At 45.5% G+C, this 27,003-nt stretch overlaps 1 protein-coding gene across 2 annotated transcripts in view; it reads left to right on the plus strand.

Annotated features, from left to right (window-relative positions):
• Positions 1–27,003, plus strand: part of SPTBN4 (spectrin beta, non-erythrocytic 4) — a 353,544-nt gene that overhangs the window by 22,638 nt on the left and 303,903 nt on the right. Inside the window, exons 4-9 of one of the 2 annotated variants that reach the window (XM_082262860.1) lie at positions 514–687; positions 5,520–5,611; positions 5,691–5,771; positions 12,918–13,033; positions 14,320–14,432; positions 16,405–16,592. In XM_082262860.1, coding sequence (XP_082118986.1) covers positions 514–687; positions 5,520–5,611; positions 5,691–5,771; positions 12,918–13,033; positions 14,320–14,432; positions 16,405–16,592 — 764 coding nt within the window. The remainder of the gene's footprint in view (positions 1–513; positions 688–5,519; positions 5,612–5,690; positions 5,772–12,917; positions 13,034–14,319; positions 14,433–16,404; positions 16,593–27,003) is intronic. The other variant, XM_082262861.1, reaches the window with a different exon arrangement.

A 27,003-nucleotide genomic window follows, 5' to 3' on the forward strand; every position in this document is an offset into this window, starting at 1 on the left:
CTATATTTTATTTATCAACTAGTCAGATATAATTTTATCAATGCCAGATCAGTAAAAAAAAAAATCCACACTCTATTGAGTAAAGCCGGCTATAGGTGGTTCGAATCTTGGCCATTTCAGCACGAACCGGCAGAGGTTTGAACCATGTATGGGCTGGCTGAATGTACCCAAGTTGATCGATTGATCAACATGGGTTCAACCAGCCTGTTGGATTTTACATGCGATTATTGCTAGAGGCTGTTACAGCGGCATTAAAATACAATGGCTCCTCAGGAGAGATTCCCCCATCAACACTGACTGTGTTGATAGGGGAATTGAGCGATTCTTCTTTCCTGCAACCTGTGGTTGCAGGAAAGAAAATCGCTCCGTCTATGGCCGGCTTAAAGTATTCTTATATCAGGGGCTTAGTATTCTCCGCCTGCAGCCTAACCCTCATAATAGAGAGAAGTATTGGGTTCAAAGACTTGGGGAAGTAGTCCTCTTTATACAGTGACATCTAGTATCTATCTCCAGCCTAAACCTACCCGGGGCCGGATGAGAATTCACTCTCTGGAGAATGTGGACAAAGCTCTCCAGTTTCTCAAGGAGCAGCGGGTCCATCTAGAGAACGTGGGCTCACATGATATCGTAGACGGCAATCACCGGCTTACCCTGGGCCTTATCTGGACTATTATCCTCCGTTTCCAGGTATTATATGCCATCCACAGTCACATGACAGCTTTAAGACATTGCTTTAGATATCAGTATTAGTTTTATTCCACTACTGTATTTAAAAAGACTGAAGTGCATGTAATGTATAATTCCGCAGATGTGTTGGATGGATGTGTGGGATTAATGAGTGCTTCTTATTCACCTCTGACATTGGCTGGCGCTAGGCCTGATGCTATTCTTTCAGCTGCTTCTCATTCTGTCACCTGCTGGGTAAAGCTGAAGTGTGGAAGCATGAACTTCATCCATGGCGTTCTGTCTGTCTTCTGTTAGATTGATGGTGGCAAGGTATTAGCAATGGTGATACTTGTAAATCTAATTTGTAGCTTAAAATATAATTTCATTATTTGACCAAAAGCAGCATCAATCTCATATCCATGTGTGATCGAAGCAGACATTACCTGGCTGACCAGGGGCTGGTTGGGTTCTTCTGGCAATTGTTTTCTTTAAAACTAGGCCAATCCAAAGGGTGTCTGGACTGTACATAAACATTCATACTTAGCCGATACAAATGTACAAACATCATGGGGGGAATTAACAAAGGGAATTATGTGCCTCTTCTGCGGTTTATAGCCTGCCTGCTCACAAGTTTTTGTAAAATGCCTTCAGTTTCCCTTTAAAACACATAAAAAAAAAAGCACAGCAAAATAAACATTCCCCGGTAAGTTATTTGTGAAAATTTTAACCCCAGCACTTGCAGTTTTACAATATTCAATCCTGCTGGCTCCTGCTCTCTCAGCGCTGCTTCCCTGAACGTCTGGCCTTCACAAGACAGAGTGAACAGTGCAGTATGTTGGCTTGGAGAAGGGACTCTAGTCCTTGTATACAAGGATGGCTTCATAGGACATTGCAAGGGAAAGGAGCCACCGTGAAACAGGAACCCTGGAGCAGTGGCATGGTACCATCTAAGGACCCTTTCACACGGGCTTTCTAATCCGGTCCACCTGTCAATTTTTCAGGCAGACCTGATCAGATGCTCCATGTACCTCTATGGAGCAGCGGATGTCAGCGGAGGCATGTCTGCTGACACCCGCTACTATCTGATCTGATCCTGTCCGTGAAATCCAGACCGATGGAAACCCTATTTTCCATCCGTCTGGAGGATCAGATCGGAAAGGATCAGATGAAAACGGACAAGCGGTGTGTGGCATAGGAGGGTTGGGGGAGGGATGCTTAAAGGGAAAATTCCCGTTTTAGATGGAGCTCAAACTTGAAAATAAACAAGGGTCAAGATAGAGATTGTCCCTCCGCCAAATTAACAGTGTTGTAAGATGATTTCTATGTGTTTTTTTTTTTTTTTCTGTGCTGTGCCAAATCGTGTTAAAAGTGCTATGTGAGAGTTCATTTAAATGTCTTATCACAATCACTTACCCCAAAATATGAAGTACTTGCACCAAGTTAAAAACAGTTCTAAATTATACAGTTACCAGAGTGTTGTAAATACAGTAATGAGGAGCACTGCAGTAATGAGAGGAGTGGGGGATAGGTATGAATGGCCAGCGAGGTGTAGCAATGCAGGAAAGAGAGGAAAAAGGTTACATTTTAGGATGATCCCAGTGGAAGATTACCTCCAGTTTGCTTTAAAATCTTGATGCATCCCAGAGTGAGCACGCTAAGATCACCACCATGCAACAAATTACTGAATTGATGTGCTCTATATTTATCAATTTGTCACAAGGAAGTTCTAACTAAGCAGGTGTAAAGAAATTGGCACTATTTTCGGTGTGCACCAGCCTTTGTTAATTCCCCCCCCCCCCCTCCACTTTGCATGCACATGTGACCAACTATGACACCAGCCATTTGAGGCCTTCAACCTCTTGACACCAGCCTTACACATATTTGCAGCTCCACAGAGGTGGGCTATTAATGCCAGGCTGTTGCATATAAGTGTCCATTTATGTGCACTCATTCCGCGCTCCCAGCATAGTGACTGAGCAGTCACTGACAGCCTCTGGTGGGTTTTTTCGATCTGGAATCAAGGATGAGCTCTCAGTCGTTTCATCACTGTGATAGCCTATCAAAGCAATCACTTTTTGGAAAGCTTGACTTCCAGCTTACAGCTTTAGGTACCAAATAAAGGGCTGGTGGCAAGACGTTAAAGATTGGTTTAGAGATGACCTAAGCTGTCAGGTAATTATGAACAAATCTCCCCAGAGACATGCTTCGAATGCAGCATACACTGCGCATGCGCTAGCGGGCAGGATGTAAATGAAAACACTGCAGAACATAACATTAGTATGTTTGGTTAAGGATTCATTAATATCTTTTGGATACTTTTAATATGAGCTTTTTTGGGGAAAATTGGTTGGCTTTGTTCCTTTTTAATCAGAGGAGCTTTGTAAAGCAGAGCTCCAGGCAAACAATTAGATGCACAGTTCAAATACCCCCCCCCCCCCCCCCAGAAGCTATAGGTGCTGCATACAGCTGCCACATAGCCATGAACTGCTGTATGTGGGTATACACCGGTACTTGTGTAAACACTTGCATGTGTAGAGATGTAAAACTTCAAGCACAGGTTTACACAGGTACCCGCAGATTCCTGCATACAGCCACTCATGTCTATGGGGTGGCTGTAGGCAGCACCTGTAGCTTTGGTTGGGGAAATACCTGTTTAATTTATTCATAAATGATCTAGAGCAGGGGATATCGAGCACAATCTCAGTATTTCCGGATGATACTAAACTAAGCATGCCAATATCTTCTATGCAGGATGTGGAAACCTTACAAGCGGACCTGAACAAAATAACGGGGTGGGCAACTACATGGCAGATGAGGTTTAATGTTGAGAAATGTAAAGTAATGCACTTGGGCGTCAGAAACATGAAAGCAAGTTACTCACTAGGGGGGAACCTCTGGGTGAATCGAAGATGGAAAAGGACCTGGGGGTACTGGTAGACAACAGGCTTGGCAGTGGCATGCAATGCCAAGCAGCTGCAAGCAAAGCCAACAGAATACTGGGATGTATAAAAAAGAGGATTCACTCCAGAAATAAAGAGATTATTCTCCCACTATACAAGACTCTGGTCCGACCACAGCTGGAGTATGCTGTCCAGTTCTGGGCACCGGTCCTCAGGAAGGATGTGCTGGAACTGGAGAGAGTCCAGAGAAGGGCAACAAAAATAATTAGGGGAATGGAGGGCATCGGCTATGAGGAAAGACTGCAAGCACTGAACTTATTTTCACTGGAGAAGAGACGCTTGAGGGGGGATATGATATCAATGTACAAATACTGCACTGGTGACCATAGCATAAGGAACAAACTTTTCAGAGAAAGGGAATAGAATAAGACACATGGCCACTCACTAAAACTAGAGGAAAAACGGTTTAACCTTAAAATACGTAAGGGGTTCTTTACTGTTAGAGCAGTAAGGATGTGGAATTCGCTTCCACAAGCAGTCGTGTCATCAGGGAGGATCGATAGTTTCAAAAAACTATTAGATGGGCACCTTAAAGACCACAACATACAGGGGTATACAATGTACGGTTAACAGCAAACACACATCATAGGTTGAACTGGATGGACTGATGTCTTTTTTCAACCTCACAAACTATATGTAAATATGTAACTCCCATTTTATTTTGTACAGCCCGAAGGCGGCTGTATACATCAGCCCTTATTTTCAGGTTTGCCAATTTAGTTTGAGGGTGCAGAAAAAAAAGTAACGAAAGCATCATGTTAACATCCTCTCCTGTCCTCTCCTCGTTCTTTACCTCTATATGTGGTTGCAAGAAAAATTTCATATATTAGGTCAGGGTTTCACAACAGAGTCCCCCCCCCTTTTTAGCAACAAATATTGTTCCCCTCTGACCACAGATTTAAAGGTTGCGGTGCGGTGGATTGGGGTAGGGCATTATGCAGCCATGCCAACTTGACTGCATGCTGCCCTTCAACCCCTTTACTTCCTAATGGCACCACTGAAATCTGGGGGGCAAAGCCCACCCCTAGCACCCCCTAGATCCAGTATGAAAGCAGTATGAATAAACAGCAAAGCTGAAGCTAGAAGTATCTGAAGAATATTTCAGACTGTGCAGCATGACGGAGATTGAGTAAATCACAGGTCTGTCTGCACAGAATTGCAAATCCTTTGGCTATTAAAATAGTAAACCTATGTATTTGAACTGTGTATTTAGCTGTTTGTACATGTCATACCATTGGTTACCTTCTCTTTACTGCATTAATACATAGTGCCATCTGGGTCTGCCTATAATCAGGAGGAATATGCTCCCTTTTTACATCTCCTCTTGATCTGACATTTGCTTTTTCCTAGCGGGAGTAATGTGGAATCAGGCTGAGCAGGTAAACACAGAAAGCTTGAATCTAGCAAAGGATTCAGCTTCCTTGGATATTCCAATGCCTTCCAGGGGCAACTGGGAAATATAATCACATCCAGCATGTTTTGGGTTTTTACCCTGGGCCTTCTCATTTGAATATCATACCATAGGCTACCTTTTCTTTGCATTAGTACATAGTGTCATTCTATAATCTGGGTGGGGGGATATATCATTTTTTCGCATCTCATTGATTTGATATTTGCTGGTGAGAAATGTAACATCAGGGTGAATGGGTAAACACAAAAGGCTTGAATCTACGAAAGGATTCAACTTCCTTGGCTATTCCAGTGCATTGCCAGGGCAGCGGAGAGATGTAATTACTCCAGCATGGTCTGGGTCTGCCCTTGAGCTTTTCTTCATTTCAATGTGCCTGGAATAGCTCCTCTGGTGGTAATTTACCCATTGCACCTCAGTTGTCCCTTCTCATTTTCTTCTACTCTGGGACTCACTTAACTTTTCTCCCTGTCACCAATTTGCAGATCCAAGTTATCAAGATAGAAACAGAAGACAATCGCGAGACAAGGTCAGCAAAGGACGCCCTCCTCCTTTGGTGCCAGATGAAGACTGCAGGGTGAGTTCTGGGCATAAGTTCACACTTTCAAGCAAGCCAACCAATAACTTTGTTCTAATGCAACATTATTTTTGTGCAGCTATCCTGAGGTCAATATACAGAACTTTACCACAAGCTGGAGAGATGGGTTGGCCTTCAGTGCTCTTATCCACAGACACAGGTATTGAGTGTGTGGTTATTATCACATGGAGACGTTATAAAATATTACTTTCTAGACATAGATCATTTTATAGCATTTTCTAGTCGCATTTTTCTGTATTTTATGGAAAGAATATGCATATTTGTTCTGTTCATGTTTCATGTTGTTCATGTTTGTTCTACAGGATTCTAATTTTACCAGACAACGGAAATACTAGCAGTATCAGCTTTTTGTTTTTCTGCACCACATTTTTCATTTTTAAAGATTGCATTTTTAAAAAAAATGTAAAATGGAAGTTCAGAAATATAAAAACACAAACATTTATACTCACCTAGGTGGATGCAGCATCTTTCCCCTGCCCCCTCTACACCGAGAACTGAACAATTAAAGACCGCTGATCGCTCAGTTCTGGATCTTTAGTGAGCAGAGAGCCAGTGACTGTTAGTCACTGGCTCTCTGCTCTGCCCCTTCAAAGCTCACTGAAGCGCTGTGCTGTGTGTGTGGGGGGGGGGGGGGGGGGGAGCAGCTAGCTCAGGCTTGCTGAGAGGCTGAACCAGCTGTCGGTCTAGGTATCTTGGTGGATCCCGCCATTAACCACTTCAGCTCCAGAAGGTTTTACCCCCTTAATGACCAGGCCATTTTTTGCGATTTGGCACTGCATTACTTTAACAATTGCGCGGTCGTGCGATGCTGTACCCAAATACAATTGATGTCCTTTTTCCCCCATAAATAGAGCTTTCGTTTGGTGGTATTTGATCACCTCTGTGGTTTTTAGATTTTGCGCTATAAATAAAAAAAGAGCGTCAATTTAGAAAAAAACACAATATTTTTTACTTTGTGCTATAAAACATTCCCAATAAAAAAATGTAAAAAATCTATTTTTTTTTATCAGTTTAGGCCAATTTGTATTCTGCTACATATTTCTGGTAAAAAAAAAAATCCCAAAAAGCGTATTTTAATTGGTTTGCTCAAAGGTTATATCGTTTACAAACTGCGGGATAGATTTTTGGACTTTTTATTTATTTTTTATTAGTAATGGCGGCGATCAGCGATTTTTAGCGGGACTGTGACATTGCGGCGGACAGATTGGACCCCTAACTGACATTTTTGACACTTTCTGGGGATCAGTGACATTACTACAGTAATCAGTGCTAAATAATATGCACTGTTACTGTATAAATTACACTGGCAGGGAAGGGGTTAACACTGGGGGTGATCAAGGGGTTAAGTTTGCTCCTAAATGTGCTTGCTAACTGTAGGGGGGGGGGGGCTCTATGAAAGGCACACAGAGATCAGTGTTTCAGCTTAGCTGAAACACATGATCTCTCTGTGCCTGTCTGACAGAAGAGCCACCTGCTTTGTTTACATAGGCAGGCGGCTCTTCTGTCAGTTTCCCCGAAGGTCCCGGGAGGCCAGGGTCGATCGAGCTCGCTCCTACCACGGTCTGTCTCCCGTTGTTTCTAATCACAGCGGGAGCACGGCGCCGCCGAGACCGCGTGCACATAATCGCGTACATGTATGTGATTATGTGCAGCTGAACCGCCCTGCCGCATTAAATCTGCGTTGGGTGGTCGGCAAGCGGTTAAAGTCAGGACTTCTCCAGAGTCTGGACCAGTTGAATGATGTCTGGCTTTAGTGATCCCCAGCAGAAGTAGGACCAAAAGAGCTTTGGCTCTGCTACTCCTTTAAAGTGGTTGTAAAGCCTCAAGGTTTTTCACCTTCATGCATTCTATGTATTAAAGTGATTGCAAGGTCTCATTTTTTTTTTTTAAATAACACACGTTATACTTACCTCCTCTGTGCAGTTGGTTTTGCACAGGGCAGCCTGGATCCTCCTCTTCTCGGGCCCCTTGTTCCTGATCCTCGCCCCTCCCTCCTATCGAGTGCCCCCACAGCAAGCAGCTGGCTATGGGGGCACCGGAGCCGAGCTGCAGCTCAGTGTGACCATTTACACACGGAGCTGCCATTCGGCCCTGCCCCTCTCTCTCCTGATTGGCTCACTGACTTTGATTGACAGCTGCGGGCGCCAGTGGCGCCACAGCTGTATCTCTGCCAATCAGAAGGGAGAGTCCCAGGATGGCCGAGAGACTCGTGGACATTGCTGAACAGAGAGGGACCTCAGGTAAGTATTAGGGGGTGCTGGGGGGGGGCTGCTACACCCAGAAGGCTTTTAATCCTAATGCATAGAATGCATTAAGATAAAAAACCTTCCTAACTTTACAACTCCTTTAAGGTGAAAAACCTTCTGTGCTGCAGCTCCCCCCAGACCCCCCCTTTCTTTTACCTGAGCCTGATCTAATCCAGCGATGTACACAAGCACAGCCGCTGTCTCTCTCCTCTTTGGACAGATTAATAGCAGCAGGAGCCATTGACAGGGGAGTTGGGGGCAGGTCAGAGTCACACTGTCTATGTACGCAGCAGTGGGGCTCGGGAGCAAGCTCGCATGGGTGCCCCATGGAAAGCGGCTTTCCATAGGGGCACCGGATGAAGAGGAAGGGCCTGGAGTGCCAGTGGGGCACCCCAGAAGAGGAGGATCTAGGCTGCTCTGTGCAAAATGATTGCACAGAGCAGGTAAGTATAGGCATGTTTGTTATTTTTATGAGAAAGAAAAAAAAAATTAGGGTTTAAAACCCTTTTCAATGAAACCTTGCAGAATAATTAACATATACCAGTGAGTGTTGGAGTCTGCTCTTCCCTGGCGCCCGGAATCCGACCCTTTAACATGACTTATTCTAATACAGTAGGTACAGAACACTGTGATCCTGATTATATTACTACCTTTATGATTACATTTTAAAGGTAAAGCTCCAGAGTTGTCAGCCCAAAGCTGGCTTAGTGCCTAGTAAGTTACTCACTCAGAACATACATGTAGCCAGTGATGTCTGTAATGTCTCCCATCTAGCATACTTTTTTTAGGTTAGCAAAATTGTAGTAAAACCAGGATCCGGATGACATCTGAAAAGCCTGTATTTAACAGGTAGAAATGGTTGCTTCCAATATTTTTATGCTCACAGGTTCCTTTAAAACTACAGCTAATACTCCCATTAGGATATGTATTCTGAACTCACAGAGAGGAGTGAAGCTAAAGGATGCTTTCAGGAGTTTTAAGAAAGGTGTTTGCAGCATGTTAAATGGTTTCGCAAGGTTATTCAGACTAGCGTTCACAATATAATCCCCATGACTGAGCTCCGAGGGTGGAGCGAAATGCGTTGGGGGTATGGCCTTGCAGGAGCCCAGGCTGAGGTGGTCCTTCCCACCATCTTATCACTTGCATGGATGTGTGGCACCGGGGATCCCTTCCCTCTTCTCTCTAGTGGTCACAGGAGCCAGGAGGAGCTCCACTCCTTTACCGGCACTCCGGCAGCGAATGTATCCACCACCTACATAGCTCCCCGAACCAGCACATGAGCCTGAGCAGCACTCTGAATCTTACAGGGTTCACAATATAAAACAGGCCATACACTTTGCAAATTTTGGCCAGTTCCTGATGAACCAAAATTTGCTCTGAGAGTGGCCTTTTTCGCATCCTTTTGCTGGTATCCTTTGAAAAAGCAAAGGCGTCTGGCAGAAATTTTTTGGCCAAGCATCCCATCAGATGTAGCTGGCGTTCAGTTATTCTGACAACTGCCGACAGTGGCTGTCAGAATACAATAGCCTCAGCGAGAGATTTGTCCATCTGCGCTGTATAGCATTATTGTAGGAAGCACATTTAGTAGGATATGGCTGGCCATCATAAGTCTGAGCAATACCTGTGTGTTTAGGGCAGGGGTGTCCAACCTGCGGCCCAACTCAAAATCCTAAACTCACTTAATATTTATTTTTTTGGGGAATTTTTTGTAAAAATGCATTTAGAATTTGACAGTGTCTCCTTACTGGACTTTTATCAGTTTTATCCAGACTTGTATAAAGTACTCGAAAGTTCTACTTGAGTAAAAGTACAAGTGCTCGATCAAAAAGTGACTTGAGTAGAAGTGGAAGTGCTCGCAGAAAAAGTTACTTAAGTAGAAGTACTAAAGTATTCAACATTTTTTTTACTTAAGTATTGCAAGTAGTTTTTTAAAAAAAATTGCTACTTAAGTACTAAAAGTAAAAAGTACCAGTAGTTTTGAAAAAAAAATTCTACTCAAGTACTGAAAGTAGAAGTACAAGTACTGTGTTATGTAGTTATTAAAGAAAGAAGTCAAACATTTGAACATCATATTGTTTTTTATTATTTCAAATGATTAACCTGTGTTTGTTAGTAGTTTCTTGATGCACTTTAAGCGCTGTAGCACCATTTATTTGTTTGTTTCATATTTTCTTTTTATTGGAAAGATTTGGTATAGCAGCTTTTATTATACAAAGCCTTTATTTCCGTATGCGCTGATTTACAAATTACATTATACACATTTTTTTGAGCTTTATGCAACCTGCCATCTACTGTTCTGGCAGTGGTAATTTTTTTAAAAGTAACGAGTAACTATGCAGCACAAAAAAAAAATACTTGAGTAGAAGTATCGAAATCATCGAAAAAATGTAGTGAAGTAAAAGTAGAAGTAGGAGAAAAAAATTCTACTCTAGGAAAGTACAGATACCGCATTTCGGTACTTAAGTACAGTACTTAAGTAGTTCTACTTCGTTACTATACATCTCTGGTTTTATCTTCCTAAAGAAAAATATCCCACTCTTCACAAACACGCCTTATTCATGTCATCAGTTTTCAGCAGCACCTATATTTGTGAGCAACAATTTTCAAGGATGAAGCACACAAAGGGCAAAATTAGAAATTAAAATAAATGATGAGCACCTTGAGGATTCATTAAGAATTGCTACTACATCCATCCAACCAGATATTTATGCGTTAGTTTATCAAAAATGGTGTAAATATCTCACTAGTTTTATGTTGCCCTCTTTTACTATAAAAAAATATTACAAAAAATGAAGCTTTATCACTCAGATAGGTACATTATCTATATCAGTGATCGTTACATTGTGATCTGCCCGACTTTTTCTGCTCATCAGCTATCTTATTGTTTGTGTATTCAGTGGTGTATTTTGGTTTTGTGCTGCCCTAGGCAAGACTAAAATTGGGTGCCCCCCCCCATGTAAATTGTCCCCACTCCTTTTTTAACAGATGTGACTCCATCCAAAACTGAAGGACTACAAGTCCCAGCATGAACCCCTGAGATCTCATGGGGGGTGAGAGGGGGCGAGAGAGAGGGGTGGGTGGGTGGGTGAGGGAGGGAAAGAGAGGGGGTATGAGAGAGAGAAAGGGTGAGGGGGGGAGGGAGGGAGAGAGAGGGTGGGTGAGGGAGAGAGGGAGAGAGAGAGATGGTGGGTGAGGGGGGATGAAAGAGAGGGGGGGGGAATCAAAGAGAGAGAGAGGGGGGATGAGAGAGAGAGAGGGGGGATGAGAGAGAGAGGGGGGATGAGAGAGAGAGGAAATGAGATAGAGAGGGGAGAGAGAGTGGGGGGGATGAGAGAGAGAGAGTGTGTGAGAGGAGAGCGAGAGAGGGGGGATGATAGAGAAAGAGAGAGGGGGATGAGAGAGGCGGTTCTAGCAACTAGTGGCTAACAGAGTCTCAGGTGGAGGGGGGGTGGCTTTTTGCTGCCCCCCTGCAAAGTGCTGCCCTAGGCCTGGGCCTTGTTGGCCTAGGCCAAAATACAGCACTGAGTGTATTTCCCCCAAGATTCCGTTCTTGGACCTCTCCTATTTTCAATCTACACCTCCTCTCTGGGTCAGCTGCTCCAAAACCATCTCTACGCTGACAATACCCAAATCTATTTATCCACCCCTTAGCTCACTCCCTCAGTCTCCTCTCGTATCACTAATTTACTATCAAATATATCAGTCTGGATGTCACACCATTTCCTCAAACTCAGTCTATCCAAAGCCGAACTTATAATTTTTCCTCCACCACGTGCCCTTCCCCCGTCAAAATCGATGGCACAACTATCAGCCCATCCCCGCATGCCAAGGTCCTAGGTGTAGTCCTGGACTCTGAACTTTCCTTCAAGCCCCACATCCGATCACTGTCCAAATTTTGCCGCCTCATCCTCTGCAACATCTCCAAAATACGCCTCTTTCTAACCAATGACACAACAAAGCTCCTAGATCACTCCCTGGTCATCTCGCGCCTCGACTACTGCAATTCCCTTCTCATTGGCATACCTCTACATAGGCTATCCCCCTACAATCCATCACGAATGCTGCTGCCAGACTCATCCATCCGCTATTCCTCTCTGCCAATCCCTCCACTGGCTTCCGCTCACCCAACAAATTCAAAATACTAACAACATCTTACAAAGCCATCCACAATTTAGCCCCCAGCTACATCACTAACCTAGTCTCAAAATACCAACCTAATCGCTCTCTTTGTTCCTCTCAAAACCTCCTGCTCTCTAGCTCCCTCGTCAACGCTTCCCATACCCACCTCCAGGACTTTTCCAGAGCCTCTCCAATCCTATGGAACTTCTTACCCCAATCTGTCCGATTATCTCCTACTCTATTAGCTTTTAGATGATCCCTGAAAACCCTCCTCTTTAGAGAAGCCTATCCTACCCACAGCTAATAACTGTATTTCCATTTTCTCCATCAGCCCATCCCCCACAGTTATTGCCTTTTGTCTCCCTTCTAGATTGTAAGCTCTAACGAACAGGTCCGTCTAATTCCTCTGTATTGAATTGTATTGTAACTGAATTGTTTTCCCTCATATTGTAAAGTGCTGCGTAAACTGTTGGCGCTATATAAATCCTGTATAATAATAATAATAATAATTTGTGTGGCCTAAGACAATTCCTCTTCTTTCAATGTGGCCCGGGAAGGTCAAAAGGTTGGAAACACAACATTTAGGGCTTTACTTGTGTAAATCACTGGTCTGGGACCTGGATTGCATTGCAGTATTCTTTCTTGCTGGATTGCATTGCAGTATTCTTTCTTACCAGTAGAGGAGGGTATATATGAATCACATTTCATCTCATAGTATGCAAATCCCAGATATTACCTTTCCTTTTCTTATGTTGTTTTTGCTTTGCATTCAAATGTTTAATTTTATTTTATCTTTTCTGGAATAATGATAACTGGGACCTGATGCTGTGGATTGTACATCCAATTTTATACTAAACAAAACACTGTTGTGTGTAAAATCCATTGATTTATTGATCTCTTAATTGTTTCTTTTTCCATAGACCAGATATAATTGATTTCAGCAAGTTGACAAAGTCAAATGCAACCTACAACCTCCAGTATGCATTTAATACAGCTGAACAGCAACTGGGCCTGATCAAACTTTTAGACCCGGAAGGTGAGTAGATGTGAATACTGGATAAAAATCTGGGGGGATAAAATGATGTGGAGGTCTTTGCACAAACAGGAGCATGGAAAAACAGCTTATTACTGAACTTCTGACTGCTGTTTTAATCCCACAAATATGCTTTTGGTTTTTAAAGCACCTCTATACTATAGCTATATTTGGCAAGATGCAAAACACTGCCTATACATAAGATTACCATGTCAGGATTCATATTTGCAAGCTGGAGTACCGCAGGCAGTGCTAACTTCTTTCTAACTGTATTTGCATCTTCTTCTTGTTAATACTGTTAAAGAGGAAATTCACTTTTTTCTATTTGCAGAAGCTGCAAATACTGTAACTACTGACTTTTAAAAATCAGTTACTTACCAGTGCCTGGAGTTCAGCACTGTTGTCCCGCAGCCAGTTCTTCTTACGGCTGTGTGTCCCCAGCGGTACCATCTTGGATATTTGGGGGCCGGCTGTGGCTTTCTGAGGAACCAGAGCTGGCTCCCCACTGCACATGTGCGAGCTTGCACAGTGTTTTGTTAATGGTCCTGCAGCCTCCTGGGACATGTGATAAGTCCAATGAGGCTGCGGGAGAGAAGGGGGCAGGGCAAGGGATGTCATCCTCACCTAGGCAAGAATTGCAGAAGTGGGAGCTGGTGGCTCTCCCCAAAAAATCTTGTAACTTAGTTACAGGCTGGGGGGAGGCAGTGAAACCAACAGGACTTTGTAAGTGAAGTTCTGCTTTAAGTTTGATAGATGTGGTGCAGCGTGCTTGCAATTGGAATGCAGTACAAGAAGATTTACAATTGCAAGTGTGCCTATGGACTAAAGGCCCGTACACACGAGTCGAAATTCGGCCAGGAATTTTCGTCCGACGACCGATCTGCCGATTTTCGGCTTGTTATGCTTCCGACAACCAACTCCGACTTTTTGGCCAAAAAAAATCTGGTGTGCAGGCTATAAAATTTTTGTCCTCCGTCAAAACACGTCCGATTTTCGTGCAGTCAGTACAGATTTCGACAGGGAAAAATCTTATGAGCAAGACTGGGTATGCTCAGAGAAGAAGGAACACAAAGAAAGCAAACCAACACATGACATCACTTCTGAAGTAGAATTTTATCGTGCGGGAAAATTCGTGTACAGTCTAGGCACATTCCAACCAACAAAACACCACTCTGGACAAAAGATGGACGACCGGTCGGCGGAAATTCGTTGCCTATGTACTAGGCTTTAGTCTATAAAATGAAAGGTTGTATTGTTACCATTAATGTTTGCTTGTGTTTTCTTTGTAGATGTTAACACAGAGAATCCAGATGAGAAATCCATCATAACCTACGTTGTGTCCTTTTATCACTACTTCTCCAAGATGAAAGCCTTAGCTGTTGAGGGCAAACGTATTGGAAAGGTAACCTGCCCAAGTAAATCAGTCCCTAAAATAAAATTTTCAACATTCACACTAAATTGATAAAAAATGTAATTTGGGTTGTCATGAGTCACTACATGTTGAATAAGCACCATTCTCTTGTTGTGAATTCTGCTGTGTTGGAATATGAGACAGAACATTGATGAAAGTATGTAAACTTATTCACTAAAATCTCAAATAAGATTTAAAATAAGAAAATATATTCCACGCTACGGACCACTATATGGGATGAACAAAGATTTTATAATGAGCTGATGCCCCCACTGAGACTACTGCTAGCAGAGTCAGGAATGTAAATTGATTAAATGGAAGTGGGTGTGGCGCTGCTTGTTATTAGTTGAGTAACTACATTTTTAGTGTGGTGATTACTAAAATAAATTACAGATTCATAAATTTACAAAAAATATGCAGCCAAGTGTGTGCATAGTCTTTCTGAATAAAGTAAGCACACCCTTGGCTGCATACTTTTTTTAAATTTATGAATCTATAATTTATTTTAGTAATCACCACACAGAATTTAGTTACTCAACTAATAACAAGCAGCGCCGCACCCACTTCCATTTATTCCATTTTCAAATAAGATTTAACTCGCCATGGAGGTCCTTGTTTAGACACTTCCTGTTATAGTGTGACAACACTGTCAGATGTTGCACAGGCATGCTACACTGTTGTCACTATTGCTAAACTGAGAAATAATGTGTAGCTATCGCTGGAGTACATGTATGTAAGCAGGAAGTGGCTGAAGGTGGTTAGCAACACTGTGATGTAACAAAGGATGAAAAAAGGGCAAACATGTTTTTATTAGAAAAAATGGCAGTTGTTTTTGGTACATAATGCTTGACATGCTAAATGTCATTCTATTAGGGTTTACATTTTCTTTAAAGTAAACTTGTCACAATCCTGGGTCCTTCAAACGGAGCATGTGACAGCAACATTAATAAGCAGAGATCATCTTCATTAATAAATCAATGTCAGATTCATCATTTCAGCAAATCAGTAGATACAAAGATTTAGGCAGTGGAATGCAAATCTCAGCTTTCACCTGAAGAAATGAAGGTTTACCCCACTCCTTGCCACATCCTGAGCTCCCCTATTGATCAGTGAGGCCACCTATCATGTATAATTAAACCCAAGCTTACCTAAAAGTCAGTAATTTATTACTGGTATACAGCTGTAGACACCTTCATTTGCTAACAGCTCACCCTAGTTTACTTGTTGAGCACCCCAGGTTCCCCGAACGAAATGGTACTCTGGTATACAAATTCACTGACCCTTCATTGTCAATGCCTTTTCTATCTTCTTTGCTCCCCTGTTGGAAAGTTTCTAGTTTCAAGTGTAATTTGAAGTGTTAGTTCACCTTTTCTAGGGGAAATGAAAAGGTGAACGAACACCCTTCACCCTTCCACCCTTCCACCCCTGTAATTACTTCCCATATGTGATGTGATGTCAGTGAGCACGCAGCCAGCCAAAACCAATCAGAAGTGCTTTGATCCGTCCCAGGAGCCCTAGAAAATGAAGAGGGGGAAAAGCTGAGATTTTAAATCCCCAGACCGCTACACTGACTGTGTGGGCACTGACGGTGCATCACCCACAGGAGGTAAGTACAGCTGGGACAGGGGGTGGGGGTTGGATAGGGTGTTAGCTTAACTTTTCTTGTTTTTTTTTTTTTGAAAGGCGAACTAACATTATAAAAGTTATAAATTGCTTTGAATTTCTGTACCTGCATATGGTGATGTGTCTTTCAACTCAACAAAGTCTGAGGAATTTAATTGGCTAAATACAGTTTTTGTTAACATTCTTGCTTTTGCAAAATTTCCTTACAATTGAATATACTTTACCAGCTTTTCTGAAAATGAAGGTCCAAAACTGACCTCTTTGGAGCTCCAGTTCCCTAAAAGAAATGTACATTGCCTGCTTTTGTACTATAGGCTTGTATTGTTTTTTGTTTGTGCAGGTGCTGGACCAGGCTATAGCCACTGAGAAGGACATCTATAGATATGAAGTCTTGGCATCAGAACTTTTAGAATGGATTGAGAGAACCATATCAATAATCACAAACCAAAAATTTGCCAATTCCTTACTGGGCGTCCAGCAACAGCTTCAGGCATTCACCACATATTGCACCACCGAGAAACCATGCAAGTGAGTGTGGGGCTTAATCAACATATTTTCTGGTACACTATAGTTTAACATGTTCCAAAAACAGTGCCTCTGAATTGGTCTTTTCATGCACTGCTAGTAGATCTTCATAGGTCAGTGCCTTCCTTTAAAATTGTAAATTAGGCAAAGATTAGTAAAGATCCTCAAAGATCACAACAAAGACTCTAAAGTGGTTTCTAACAGTGAATAATCTGCTGCTGTTGGTAGAGGTGCAGCCTTCCATGATCTGTTCTCTATTGAAAAAACCTGTGCCTGTGTTGTGAATTTTATTTTCCAATATTTTTATTAAAGTTTTACGAAAAGGTAAACAAAATATACAACAGTGCAAAGTGTGCCGATAAGGCTTGGTCATACATAACAGAAATAGCAGAACATCATCAAAACGTGAATTGAAGCATAACTGACACATATATAGCAGGAGTAAGAAACATCATATAAACAGAGTAAGCCATGGAATGGTGGCCTAAGTCAGGGCCGGAGCAGAGCCCCAAACCAGCCACCAGGCTGGCCGTCAGGCCCGGGGCCCCCCCCCCCCCCGGCGCCCCGTGCGGGTACACACTGCGCCCCAGGAGGGAGGCAGCCTCCAACCCCCGGCTCCACCACCACACCTCAAGCCGAGGGAGGCACCGACCTTCCGGCTGTGCACTGTAATGAGTAAAAATGATAAAGTGGGGATAAAAATAAAATGAAGAAAGAGAAGGGGAGCAGAGGAAAAGAGAAGGAAAAGAGAGAAAGAGGTTAGGTAGCCCGCAAGGGCCCAAGCAATAGCAAGGAAGGAAGTAAGAGAAGAGGTTAGTAGCGGCGGGTAGAAAAAGAAGGGGGGGGCCTGCATCCAGGTCCGTCCGTCCCCGGCAGGCCCTTTCACTTCCCCCAGCCCCCGAGGGGGACAACGGCACTCCCCCCTCAAGGGGTGCCTGCCAAATATCTGAGCCAAGGGTCCCATGTCTTATCAAACTGGCGCATTTTATCATTAAGTAGCGCCACCATCCGTTCATTGATCATGATCCAGGTCAGCTTAGCTTTGAGCAGCTCAAGCGGTATTACAGGAGAGCGCCAGGAGCAGGCGATCGCAATTTTAGCAGCTGTGAATATAAAAGCTATAAGGCATTAAGTAGGTTTAGACTCCCCCTCGACCCGCCTTCCCAAAAGGGCTTGTTGGGGGGATTTCACCAAATTAACCTGCGTCAAGGAATAGATTAAATTGTACGTGCGGATCCAGAAGCGCCTTACTTTTGGGCAAGCCCACCAAGTGTGGAATACAGTACCCGCTTATCCGCATCCCTGGAAACAATCGGGGGACGCAGTGCGAACCGCTGCCGCCAACCTGACCGGGACCATGTACCAGGGGAGGAACACCTTATAGTTAGCCTCTATCAAGGAAGTGGTGTTGTGAATTTTAAATATTAATTTCTCTTACGTCCTCCGACAGTTGCCGCCGCCGCCTCTAAGTCATCACTATTGGGTATTGACTTCCGCTCCGCAGGAGTAGCTAGGCATAAGACTTAGTGAAAAAGAACAAAGGCATTTTCATATACACACCCCTGGGGGCTGTCCCACTCGGTCAATACCCCCCTGCAGTGACCACTCCCAACTCAGTTTCTTTCTGCCTAGCATCAGGAGTAGTTAGGCTTCCCTGTGCTGGGGCTACAGTCTCTGCCTATCTAATCTTTTTTATTTGATTTTCCTTTGAAAATGTCAGTTTTTTTCTTACTTTACTAGCTGTTTATTTTGTCAGCTTAGTTTTTAGTCGACTCTTCGGATGAAGATGGATTCATGCGGTGCTGGGATTCGGACTGACCGCCCTGGTTCTCCAGGGCAGAGGGTCAGATGGACCCCCAGCCCGCCATCGAGCGTTCAGCTATGGTTCGCCCTGGCATTATGAACGACCCATTCCTGTTCGCAGCAGGGATGCAGCCGTGAGGTGGCTACCTCACTGGACACATCTGCGATACTGCAGTGCAATGTCCCTGGCTAACGGCATTCCCTGTCAGATGAGGACAGCGGCTTTCTGTTCTGAGAGGCTCCCCACGCCATCTGGTACAGGTAAGTACTTCTGTGTGGGGCCTCTGTCTGGGGTGGCAGTCTGTGTTGCTGTGTGTTCCCCATGTCTGTGCCTGTGTGTTCCCCATGTCTGTGCCTGTCTTGTTCCCTGCGGGGATCGCTTGTACATGCGCTGCAGTGCTGTGTGTTTTTGGGGGTCCCCTTCCCTGTGTCACTTCGGTGTTTGTGGGGGGGCAGACTGTGTGTGTGGCGACCGCAGCGGGGTAAAACCGCGCGGTCCGCCATTTTAGCTATGGGCAAGCATGTTGGCTTCACTATGGGCACTACTACATGCTGTTTTGGCGCCATCCGAACGATCGTTCCGACCGCATGTTCGGCGGCCATTTTGCCGGAGCCTTCCATTCAGTCCTATGGAGCAGCCATTTTCCCTGAGTCATGCAGCCTATAAGTTCAGCCTTCCTCTGTCAGCACTTCCTTTTCCTCTGGAGCAGGACATCGGTGGTAACACTCTGCAGGCTATCTCTCTCATTACCTTCTGTATTGTAATTTCTGGCTCAGTATTCTTCTCCTGTTTGGGGGTCTTTTGTCACTGTATCTGTAGCGGTGGGCTGCGCACTCCGCAGCGGTCTTAAAGGGGCAGTACCAAATTTATTGCACTGTTATTTTCTCTTGGGCAATGGATTCTCAGGACAGCAAATTCCCCTCAGCTCTGGTGGGGGACCCCAGTTCTCCTGTGGCCCCTCTGAGACCTGATTTGGCCGCTGTAGTGGCGACCTTGGTGTCCAATATGGAGATGCTGATGGCTGAACGTGCTGCGAGAAAGAGGCCCAGATTGTGTCTCTCTTCTGATTCAGATGGTGATATGGCTGCTGCGGCGAGCGTGCCCTTTTCAGGGTCTCGCTCATCCTTGGACCCGCTGGGGTCTGAGGGGGAGGCAGAGGTGGAGGGGGTTGATACTTCCTCCCCGGAGTCGCCCGAGGAGCGCGCGACCATGGATGAATTGATTGTTTCTGTTAAGGAAACTTTACATTTAGAGGATGAGCCCAGTCCTCCGGGCATTGTGTCCTCATTTGGGACGCACAGGACCCGCAAGTCGGCGCAGGTTTTTCCCTGCCCTGTTGAGTTTCATTACACTGTTAAAGAAATGTGGCGCACTTTAAAACGTCCATTCCTGGTCCCTAGTCGGTTTAAGTTGCTCTATCCCTTTGCGCCGGCTACGGAATCACGATGGTGTGTGCCTCCACATGTGGATCACACTGTGGCCGTGCTAAACAAGGCTACCTTGGTTCCTTCTGAGGATACCCCGGTTTTCCGGGATCCAACGGACCGGCGGTTGGAGTCTCTGGCCCGCCATTCCTATACGGTGGCGGGCTCGTTACTCAGACCCATTTTCGCGTCTGTTTTGGTGGCTCAGGCGGTGGCTGATTGGACTAAGGTGCTTAGGAGCAACCTCGTGTCTGACGCTGTTCCGCCTGCCCGCCTGGATATGGTGGATCAAATTCACCAAGGAATCATGTATTTGTGTGATGCGGCCTTAAATGAGGCCCCTTTGGCTGCACGCCTGTCTAGTGTCTCGGGGGCTTAACCTGCGACTGATCTGGCTGAAGAGCTGGTTGGCTGACCAGTCCTCTAGGAAAACGGTTGCTGATTTTCCCTATGCTGGTTCTCGCCTTTTTGGCGAGGCGTTGGATACCCTGGTGAAAGGCGTCACAGGGGGCAAGAGCACCATGCTGCCCCAGAACCCGAAAAACAAGCACTTTCGTGGCAAGCGGGGTTCTGCGCCCCGTTCCACTCAGGGGTCCTTTCGTGCCTTTCGGAACCAATCCAAGGGCAAACCCTGGGCGGGCAAGCAGAAGTCAGGCAATGCCGGCTCGGCGGGTCACTCCGCCTCTGCCTGAAGGGGCGCCCTCACCCGTTTCAGGGGTGGGGGGACGTTTGCGCGGTTTCCTCCAACCTTGGCTGCTCCGGATTTCGGACAGGTGGGTTCAGGAAATCACTCGGGCAGGGTACAACATCGAATTCCTTTCCCGGCCGGCGGACAGATTTTTTCCCTCAAATCTTCGTTTGCCTCCTGGGCGTCTGCAGGACCTGCATCAAGCGGTGCAGGACTCCCTTGTCCAGGGGGTAATTGTCCCGGTGCCTCATCAGGACCGGTTTTGTGCCCAGGAAGGAGGGCAAAGTACGTCCTATTCTGGACCTGAAAGCGCTGAACCGCTTTGTGCGCGTTCGCAAGTTCCGTATGGAGTCTCTCCGTTCGGTGGTGGCCTCCCTGAGTCCAGGGGAATTCCTGGCCTCGATAGATCTAAAAAATGCGTCCCTGCACATCCCCATTTTCGAGGGTCATCAGCGGTACCTTCGTTTTTTGCTATCGCAGAGGACCACTATCAGTTTGTGGCGTTACCTTTCAGTCTCGCTTCGGCTCCAAGGGTATTTACCAAAGTTCTGGCGCCGGTTCTGGGCCTGTTGCGGGCACAGGGCATTGCGGTCTTGGGGTACCTGGACGATCTTCTTCTGAGATCGAGAGTCAGTCAGGACCTGCTGCGCGATCTGTCCACCACGGTGCAGACGCTACAGGAGTTCGAATGGACCATCAACGTTCAGAAATCAGCATTGTCTCCATCGGTTCGCCTTCCCTATCTGGGAATGATTCTGGACTCTGCTCAGGCAAAGGTGTTCTTTCCGGAGGACAAGCTCCGGACCTTGCAGGACGAGATCAGGTCCCTCAGGGACAACCCGTCCTCAGGGCCTGTATGCGGGGCCTGGGCTTGATGGTTTCGGCCTTCGAGGCGATACCCTTTGCTCAGTTTCACACGCGGGCTCTCCAAGCGGAGATCCTGGCCAGGTGGGACAGACTTCCTCAGTCCCTGGATCTGAGTGTCTCATTGAGTCGTCGGACCAGATTGGCTCTTCTGTGGTGGCTCCAGTCCCCGACGGTGTCGGAAGGCAAATCCTTCCGTCCGTTGTTGTGGACGTTGATTACCACGGATGCCAGCCTGTCGGGCTGGGGCGGAGTCCTGGGCAATCTGTCTGCCCAGGGCACTTGATCGGAGGAGGAGTCCTCCCTCCCGGTAAATGTGGTGGAATTGCGAGCGATAAAACTCTGCCTCTTCCAGTGGTCGCACCGACTTCGGGGCTGTCCTGTTCGGGTACAGATGGACAATGCTACCGCGGTGGCTTACATCAACCACCAAGGGGGCACCAGGAGTGCCCGGGCGGCCCGGGAGGCAGTGTTAATTTCGTCGACTAAAACCGACTAAAACGTTTTCGTCGACTAACACAATTCAGATGACTAAAATACGACTAAAATGGCATTTTAGTCTTAAGACTAAAATACGACTAAAACTAAAAGGGCATTTTAGTCTTAAGACTAAAATACGACTAAAATGGCATTTTAGTCAAAAGACTATAACTAAAACTAAATTGAAATTTGCTGCCAAAATTAACACTGGTGCATGCTCAAAGCTTAATACCATAAATAATAACATATTAGATTTTTCACTCCAGGACCAGCAGTAGTATATAATGAGTTTGGAAATTGTAGAGAAATGCTTAAATAATGCATTACAAATTACAATTGAACTACACTCATTCGATTATAGATGACTAAAATGAGTTTTAGTCGACTAAAATGTAGGACGTTTTAGTCGACTAAAATATACTGGAGTTTTAGTCGACTAAATACGACTAAAACTAAAACACTTTCAGAAGACTAAAATGGGACTAAAACTAAAATGCCATTTTAGTCCTAAGACTAAGACTAAAACTAAATTGAAATTTGCTGCCAAAATTAACACTGCCGGGAGGTGACCGACATTCTGTCTTGGGCCGAGACTCATGTGCCGGCAATTTCGGCAGTTCACATTCCGGGTGTGGAGAATTGGCAGGCCGACTATCTGAGCCGCCAGACCCTGGACCAGGGGGAATGGTCCCTACACCCGGAGGTCTTCCAAATGCTGTGTGCGAAGTGGGGATTCCCGGACGTGGACCTGTTCGCATCTCGGCTAAACCAAAAGGTGGAAAGGTTCGTGGCAAGAACGCGCGATCCTCTGGCGGACGCCTCGGATGCGTTAGTGGCCCCTTGGCATCAGTATCGTCTGATGTATGCCTTTCCTCCGATTCAGTTGTTGTCCAGGTTCCTCCGCAGGTTAGCCTCGGAACCGCACCTGGTGATTCTGGTGGCACCGGACTGGGCTCGCCGGTTCTGGTACACCGACGTTGTTCATCTGGCAGTGGCGCCTCCGTGGCGACTGCCAATGCGGGAAGATCTACTGTCTCAGGGACCGATCTTCCATCCTGCTTTACAGTCGCTGGCTTTGACGGCCTGGCTGTTGAGACCCAGGTCCTGAGGGACAGGGGTCTCTCCCCTGAGGTCATTCCTACTCTAATCAAGGCTAGGAAAACCTCCTCTGGTAAGGTCTATTACCGTACCTGGAAAGCCTATTTCGCCTGGTGTGAGTCCAGGGGGTTCTCCCCTCGCACGTACTCGGTGTCAAGAGTGTTGGCTTTCCTCCAGTCTGGGGTGGACCAGCGCCTGGCGCTGGCCACGATAAAGGGCCAGGTATCTGCACTGGCTATCCTTTTTCAACGCCCTGTGGCGTCTCATTCCTTGATTCGCACCTTCATTCAAGGTGTGCGGCATTTGGCTCCTCCCAGGAAGGAGCCTTTACCTCCGTGGGACTTGAACTTGGTTTTGTCCGTGTTACAGTGTGCTCCCTTTGAAAACATCCGGGAGGTATCGTTGCCTCTGCTGTCCAAGAAGGTTGCATTTTTAGTGGCGATCACTTCGGCTCGCAGAGTGTCGGAGCTGGCGGCGTTTTCTTGCCGCTCTCCTTACTTGATAATTCACAAGGACAAGGTGGTCTTGCGACCACCCCCGTCTTTTCTTCCTAAGGTGATCTCTGAGTTCCACCGTAATGAGGACATTGTCCTGCCTTCGCTTTGTACAAAGCCTAAGCATCCTAAGGAGATTACCTTGCATTCCTTGGGTTGTCAGGGCGATCAGGGTTTACCTGTCGTCTACGTAGTCCTTTCGGAGGACGGATTCCCTCTTTGTCCTTCCTGAGGGATCTCGGAAGGGCATGGCTGCGTCTGCAGCGACTATTGCCAAATGGATCAGACAGACCATTGAGCAGGCTTATGCTTTGAAGGAACGGGTTCCACCCTTCCCTGCTAAGGCGCACTCTAGCAGATCTTTGAGTGCGTCCTGGGCCTATTGGCATAGGGCCTCGGTGGCCCAGGTGTGCAAGGCTGCGACTTGGTCATCGGTGCACACCTTTTCCAAATTCTACAAGGTAGATGTTCTGGCATCAGCTGATGCCTCCTTTGGCCGCAAGGTTCTCAGTGCGGCGGTGCCATGAAGGACCCTTGTTTTTTGTTATGGGTCCCTGGCTGTTGGTGTTTGCTTTCCTGGGCTGTTGCTCCTGTTGAGCATTGTTTTCTGTTGCCCAGAAGGTTCTCTTGCTATGCGTGTAAGGTTCCTTTCTCTGATGTGGGTACTGCGTTGCCTTTTCTACGGTTGCGTCTCCCACCCCTCATGTATACACTGCTTTGGGACATCCCAATAGTGATGACTTAGAGGCGGCGGCGACTGTCGGAGGACGTAAGAGAAAACAGAATTTTTGTAAAACCTTACCTGTAAAATTCCTTTCTCTAAGTCCTCCGGCAGTCGCCGCCCCGCCCCTCTTTTGGGGTTGTTGTCTTAATTCCTACTGCTATGCTACCAAACTGAGTTGGGAGTGGTCACTGCAGGGGGGTATTGACCGAATGGGACAGCCCCCAGGGGTGTGTATATGCAAATGCCTTTGTTCTTTTTGACTAAGTCTATATGCCTAGCTACTCCTGCGGAGCGGAAGTCAATGCCCAATAGTGATGACAGCGGCGACTGTCGGAGGACTCAGAGAAAGGAATTTTACAGGTAAGATTTTACAAAAATTCAGTTTTCTCCACAATGCCTATAGATACAGAGATGAGCAAGGGGTTGTTTTAAAGTACTTTTACTGCCTGTTCAGATTATGTAAACAGGGTGCATGATTTAGTCACAGATTCACTTTAAATTCTGCCACCATTCTTAATGGGTGCCAGGGAGCTGAAGGTCTGCCACAATTAGTAAAAGATGAGGAAAAGACACAGAAAAAATAAAAGTCAAAGAAAGGACAAAATCCTGTTATGAGCTCTGACCTTTTTTTTTGGAAGCGTTAACATACCATATCTACTTTGTAGAGAAATCTATAGGATTAATGTTATGTAACACATGAATGCCCAAATACTGACAGCTATATATATTAAACAACAAGAGGGGGTCTGATGTTACATGTCTGCATTTCCAATTAGCCCTCAAAACTGTTGTTATTCCTTGTGTCTTCTATACCTTTGAAATTGTAAAACTGTCTACATTAAGGTAAAAAATGCTCCAATACCTTTCTATGCCCCCCGTCCCTAAACACCTACCCGCAGACCCTGTGAGTGCTATGGGGTCCATGACAACCTGCACTGCTTCCATGATCTTCCGGGTTGTACAGGAGGGTTCTGAGGGCAGTGGAGCAATAGGCTGAAAGGAAGCGCACACACTTCTGTGCCTTCTTAGCAGCTGGCTAGCTAAGGACATACCCCTTAGGGCCATAGGCTTGGGAACCGGCTAGGGGAGAACAAAAGAGACCACTTTAAAGTGGTTATGAAGGCAGAAAGTTTTTTCACCTGAATGCATTCTATGCATTAAGGTTAAAACTTTTTGCATGCAGGTCCTTCCCTCAGCCCCTCCTTATACTTACCTGAGCCAAATCTCTATCCAGAGATGTGCATGAGAGCAGAGGCTCTCTCGGCTCTCTCCCTCCTATTTGGTTCAGACACAGCAGGGGGAGCTAGTGGCACACGCTGCTGTCAATCACAGTCAGTGTGGAGGGAGCGGGGCTGAGCCAGCCTTATAGACACACAGAGCGGGCCTCGGGAACAAGCACACACAAGTGACCCCATAGCAAGCAGGCAGAGGAGCAGGGAGCGCCGGGGGAGAACTCGAGAAGAGGAGGATCAGGGCTGCTTGTGCAAAACTATTGCACAGAGCAGGTAAGTTTAACATGTTTGTTATTTAAAAAAAAAAATTAAACCTTTACAATCACTTTAAAGTAGGTTCAAGTGTTGTTAAACCCATACTCATTATACACAATCAATACGTGCTAAATTATATTGTGTACATACTCAATTTTGCACTTGAGTATTAATTTTATGTAGATTGCAAAAATCCCAGTTGATTCTGCTGTTCACTGTCCCTCTACTGAGTATGCTCCGGTTTCAGTTCCCTTTTAAGCTGTTAGTTTCCCCCTTTTTCTCATCTGTGCAGCCCATATGACCATAGAGTCACACATGTGGACAGTATACACAGTGGTAAATACTATGGGGGCAGGATGCTGATTCACGGACGCTTCACCTCCCTGTTAGTCCCAGCACATCCTGTGATGGGCAGAACCTCCTCCAGATATCGTTACAGTATGAACAAAGCAAAAGCTTATTGTTAGTCAGCTTGTGAAGTGTTGTAAAGTGATTGTAAATTATTTTTTTCTACCAATAACAAACATGTTATACTTACCTGCTCTGTGCAGTGGTTTTGCACAGAACAGCCCCGATCCTCTTCTTTTCTGGTCCCCCGCCAGTGTTCCTGGCTTCTCTTGCCTTCCGAGTGCCCCCCATGGCAAGCCACACTGTGTGTGTCAATTGATACACACACAGTGCAGTCCATTCCGCTCCCCTGCTCCCTCTTCACTGGATTGATAGCAGCAGGAGCCAGTGGAACTGGGGCCAGTGGGAAGGGAAAAAGAGCAGCGCTGCAGCTCTGGGGCACAGCACAGGATGGAGATCAGGCTCAGGTAGATCTTTAGAGGGGGCAGGGGGGAGCTGCATGTAAAAGGTGGATGAATAAAATCACGAAGAATATTTAGAAATAATGCATGAATGTATAAATATATACATGAATTAAGAGCAATAATCTGTGGGCGAATAGAGAAATATATGCATAACATTACATGGAATTGTCAAAAGATGATATTCCAAGGGTGGGCAAAAAACACATCCTAGGGATAAAAAAAAGAGGGGAAGAGAAAGAGGGGAGTGGAGAAGGGAAGAGGAATGGGGGGAAAGAGTGGAAAGGGAGGAAGGAGGAACGGGAAAAAAAAAGGGGGGGGGGAGAACCTTTTACAATCACTTTTTATTTTCCACTAATTTTTTTATTACATTTTGTTTCAGTTATAAAACAAGACAAACAAAGAAAAAGATAGAAACGCATTCAATATACATGTAAGCTTCCATCCATGCATGAGCTATGTCTTAATCAGTAGACAGTTATAGAAGCCAAAGTTACATAGTTACATAGTTAGTCAGGTTGAAAAAAGACACAAGTCCATCT

The sequence above is a fragment of the Pelophylax lessonae genome (genome assembly GCF_965119305.1).
Source record: "Pelophylax lessonae genome assembly, chromosome: 7".
NCBI classification, from domain to species: Eukaryota; Metazoa; Chordata; class Amphibia; order Anura; family Ranidae; genus Pelophylax; species Pelophylax lessonae.